At 36.2% G+C, this 4,954-nt stretch overlaps 1 protein-coding gene across 3 annotated transcripts in view; it reads right to left on the bottom strand.

Annotated features, from left to right (window-relative positions):
* The window catches only part of brinp1 (bone morphogenetic protein/retinoic acid inducible neural-specific 1), a 139,417-nt gene that overhangs the window by 24,941 nt on the left and 109,522 nt on the right, over window positions 1-4,954 (bottom strand). For all 3 annotated transcript variants that reach the window (XM_020600893.1, XM_020600892.1, XM_020600894.1), the window contains one exon: window positions 3,179-3,284. In XM_020600893.1, coding sequence (XP_020456549.1) covers window positions 3,179-3,284 — 106 coding nt within the window. The remainder of the gene's footprint in view (window positions 1-3,178; window positions 3,285-4,954) is intronic.

The raw sequence follows: 4,954 nt of genomic DNA, 5'->3' as shown, positions 1-4,954 counted from the left end.
ACTGTATGACTTATCAGCCGAATAAGCACTATGGTGTATACTTCTCATGGTTGGGTGAGTACTGGCCATACATATCACCCTAGCAACAGCCTGGAATAATGCAGGTACCACCTCAACAAACACCTTCTGACATCCTTGTCACATCCTAGAAACTAACCTGAGCAACAAGAAAGCATTTGTCAGGATTCTAGTGGCACGTCCACATACAGTAGTAGTGCTTTACTAGCCAGCCAATTAATCATGCTTGTATAGTTTTAAAAACTCATGCGTGTATGTTTTGCATAGACAGCAACCAGGTTCAAAATTATTTCAGAAAAATGACTTTCTGGTTTTAGGAAAATATATTTCTTTGGTTAAGAATAATTCCTGTAATTTTTTCTATAGTAATTTTTATGCTTAATAATCAAAGATTATTAACTGAACATGTGTGAAATTTCAAATGTTGTTAGATGGTCAGAGTAATGATAAACATATTGTATCAAAGTAAAGACCATCTCTGTGTTTTTATGTCATCTGCCTGTTTGTTGACAAAGAGAAATAACAAATTGCCCATGGGCAAAGTCTCCTGTATCTCATGTAAGTGCTTTTTTTTAAGAATCCTAGTGATCAAGAATAATAAGCAACAGCTTTATAATGCATTTCTTAGTGGAGTCAGAAAAATAACTTTATTTTGCAGCTGATCTATTGTCTGAAATAATAATAAGAAAAAAAACAAACATCTTAAGCATTATCTTACCTCTGATAGGACTCAATGCAGACATGAGCCCATAACCAAAGTGAATGAAAAGTTTAACCTAAGGCAATGTATGCCCAGAAAGGCAGGTTATTTATAAATGTCCTGATCTGAAAGGAAACTGTGCTTCACTAAGAGATAAAAGAAGACTAATTGTTAGACTTACACTTTTGTTCATGACAGAATGAAAATGGCAGGTGAATAAAACGACTGGATCTTGTTAAAAATATATCTGAGCTGCAACGACATTAAAAGCTCTCCATTGACTACATGCCCCTTCATTTACTGTGTGAAGTGCCATCACTTTGAAGAGCACTGTGAAGAGCACTACGATTACTGAAGAAGTTATACCGTCAGCTGTCTTTCTAATTAAATGCAAAAACGATAATTGCTCTTAAAAGAATAGATTTTCAGGAGAACTCTCACCACCTCTGCTCACCCTTCGCCCACTGCCAAAATACATAAACACACACACACACACCAATATGTTTTGGCATAATTCAAAACTCTAAGCTGGAAAGCAATTGGAGAAGCTTTTCCATTCTCTTGGGGTTATTATCAAGCCAAAAGTAATAATCTTTCCCAGCCCTGTCATCTATCAATTGGGTGACGTAACAGTCTTCAAAGCACAAGATTAATATAGTTGGAGCATGACAATAAAGCCTTAAAAAAGTAAATGGCACTGAAGGACTTAAAAGTGTGTCTTTGACAAACCACTTAGTTCTCTGATTTTAGGGGCAGAGTAACGATCCTTTCAGAGAGGAAAGAGAAGTGGGTAGTAGGGGCTGGATTGAACATGAGCCTCTGTGATTCTTAAACAGGTTTTGATAGTCTATGTAAACTTGGAAAAAATCAAAGAACCAATCACTCCGTTCAAACCCTTGACCACAGTTACAGTGTCTTTCATCATTCTTACTCCCCTGGGTGGTTGTCACTGCAAGCAGTTCCTTCCGTTAGGCTAATTACTACTTGAGTCAGTGTTTAAGACAGAACTATTTTAGCTTAAAAGAACATAACCACTAATGGGTAAAAGTTGCTATCTGCATCCAATGATGTATGATCTGTGAGTGAAATGCTCATAGTCAAATTGTCTAAACAAGGAGGAAGCCTAATGCAATGTACAATGCTTGAGATACAGTATATCCCAATAGACTGCAAGTAATATTGATAATCATAATATTTTTCTATGCTGTTTGTAACCGTCATAATATACGTTGTATTTGCATAGAGAATGCTAATTTCTGCAGCTGGTTTGAATGTACAGTACAGTGCTGGGCAAAAGTCTTAGGCCACCATTAGATTTGTTGTTTTAGCAATGCTATGATGACTACATTGTATATATTTATTTATCAAAATACAACTAGAAAATATCGGAAATATATACACAGTATCTAAAAACACAAAAATGTCAGAATAAAAATCAGCAACAAAATGGATTCTCAAGATGTGGTATTCAAGAATCCACAGAGGTCAAGGATAAAAATAATAGTGGAAGACAAAGACAACTGTCCAAATCTGATGAGAAGTTTCTCAGAGCTTCTTCTTTGAGAGACCAGAAGAAATCCAGTGAGGACCTGGCTCAGTATCTGGCAGCTCCATCTGGATGCCAAGTTGATCCTTCCACAGTCTGAAGTTTGATCAGGAACAACCTTCGAGGAAGGACAGCAGCCAAGAAACCACTTTTTCAGAAGGGGACGGGGAGAAAAGGCTGAAATCTACAAAAGCCTGCAAAGACTGGAGTGGCGATCAGTGGGAAAAAAAGATTACGGAGTGACAAATGGACGTTTCAAACTTTCAGGTCCAATCATTGGGAATATGTGAGAAGAAGAGTTGGAGAGAGGTGGAAGTATGAATGCTTGCAGCCTTCAGTGAAACATGGTGGAGGTGTCTGTCATGGTTTCAAAACTTCAAGACAGTCTCCCCAAAAGAATTCAAGCTGTGCTAAAGTGCAAAGGGGGTCACACTGAATACTGTAGACTGTAGAAGCCATTTTGTTCCATTGTTTTCTATAATGTGTAGATATTTCCTGCATTTCCTGGTTATATCTAATAAAGAAACTGAAATAAATATAAATTATCATTACAACCTTGCTAAAACTGCAAAACTAACCTAAGACCTTTGCATATTACTGTAGTTCTATCTTTGATAAAAGCTTTAAGAAAGATTAAAGAACATGATTAGGTAACCTCAGAGAATTGTAACCCAATCCTCAGATGTCACTGGGGAACACATCCATTCCAGTCCCAGCCCCAATTAAAGAATGCACTGACATTGAATTCCAGAGAAGTCACAAACTGTTTCCCTAATCCACCCACAAGCATTTTATTTATGATACAAGATCTTTCATTTCAGAGGCCCAAATGGAGGTTGACCCTGCTCCGTTGTGATGTTGGACATTACAGCGCAGCAGCATATGGAAAATGTTGATATGCTGGCTGTGTTTACCTTGCAGATGAAGCTTGCTCTCGGGGCTCTGCAGAAGGACTGAGCTAACTGAGTCCAGATTGTCATAGCTACTGCATCCCAGGGGTCCCGTCCGTGTCTCTGTCACCTGCAAGAGAATTAGGATTGAAATGAAAGACACATTTGAAAAAAGCAAATGTAAATGTAACCCACCTTGAAAAGGAAATTATAGAGATAGTGAATAAATGCGGTAACAAAACATCTAGTGATAGTGATGGTATCACTATGACAACTGTTAAATGGGTAATTGAGGGGATATGCAAACCATTAACCCATATTTTTAAAATGTCGTTTCGACTTGGGCAGTTCCCCAATAATATGAAAATAGCAAAGGTTATTCCATTGTATAAATCTGGTGATAAGCACAACTTATAGACCAGTTTCTGTTGTCACAATTTTCAAAAATTCTGGAAAAACTCTTTAATAACAGATTAGATACATTTATTAACAAACATAAAATCCTCTCTGATTGCCAATATGGTTTTAGGTCGAACCAATCGACATCTTTGGCCATTACCGACCTGATGGAGGACATTACAAGTGCTATGGGTGAGAAGAAATACACAATAGGAATATTTATTGACCTAAAAAAACCATTTGACACAATCAATCATGAATTATTAATGGACAAGTTAGAAAAATATGGGATCAGAGGAATGGTTCTGAAATGGATTAGAAGTTATTTGACACAGAGGTGTCAATTTGTGAAGTTGGGTGAATACCAATCGAGTGAGCTGGATATTGTATGTGGAGTGCCTCAGGGTTCTGTTTTGGGACCTAAATTATTTATATTATACATTAATGATATATGCAAGGTTTCTGATTTAGTGAAAGTGGTTTTGTTTGCTGATGACACTACCATATGGGCATCGGGTGAAAACCTACAGCAACTCTCTGGACGGGTTTCACAGGAACTTGAGAAGATAAAGAAATGGTGTGACAGTAATATAGTATCTCTGAATTTGGATAAAACTAAATTTATGGTATTTGGGAATCGTAGACTAGATAATGAACTTCAATTGAAAATTGGGGGAGCTAATATAGAACGAGTACATGAAATTAAATTTCTAGGTGTCATACTTGATGACAAATTCTCCTGGAAATCTCATATCAGATATGTTCAGAATAAAATAGCAAAAATTATATCGATATTGGCAAGGGTTAGATATATTTTGGACGGGAAAGCACTACGCATTTTGTATTCTTCATTGATTCTACCATACTTAGAGTATGGCGTTGAAAACTGGGGAAATACATACAAAAGCTCACTTCAACCATTGTATATATTACAAAAAAAGAGCGATAAGAATTGTGCATAAGATGGGATATAGGGATCACACCAATGTAGCTTTCATACAGTCTAAATTGTTAAAATGTTTTGATTTAGTGGGATATAAGACTGCTGTGTTTATGTATAAAGCCAGGAACAATTTATTACCTGGTGGAATTCAAAAACTATTTAATGAAAGGGAAGGGGGATACAATTTAAGGGGTCAATTAAATTTAAAAATTCATGCTATACGTACAACCAAAAAAAGATTTTGTATTTCCATAAGTGGGGTAAAACTATAGAATAATTTAAGTGTAGACATAAAAAATAGTAATAGAATTGACGAGTTTAAACATAAATATAAAGGTATGTGTCAATCAAGATATATGCAAGAACAGGCTCAAGGATTAATTAGATGAAACATTGTGGGTGTGGTGTATGAATGATAATACTCTGTAATAATTCTTTAATATATTACTTGTGTGGTG

This window comes from Monopterus albus, unplaced genomic scaffold, assembly GCF_001952655.1.
Source record: "Monopterus albus unplaced genomic scaffold, M_albus_1.0 scaffold49.1, whole genome shotgun sequence".
In the NCBI taxonomy this organism is placed as follows: domain Eukaryota; kingdom Metazoa; phylum Chordata; class Actinopteri; order Synbranchiformes; family Synbranchidae; genus Monopterus; species Monopterus albus.
The sequence above is the reverse complement of the archived record's forward strand: the minus strand, read 5'-3'. Positions and strand labels throughout refer to the sequence as shown.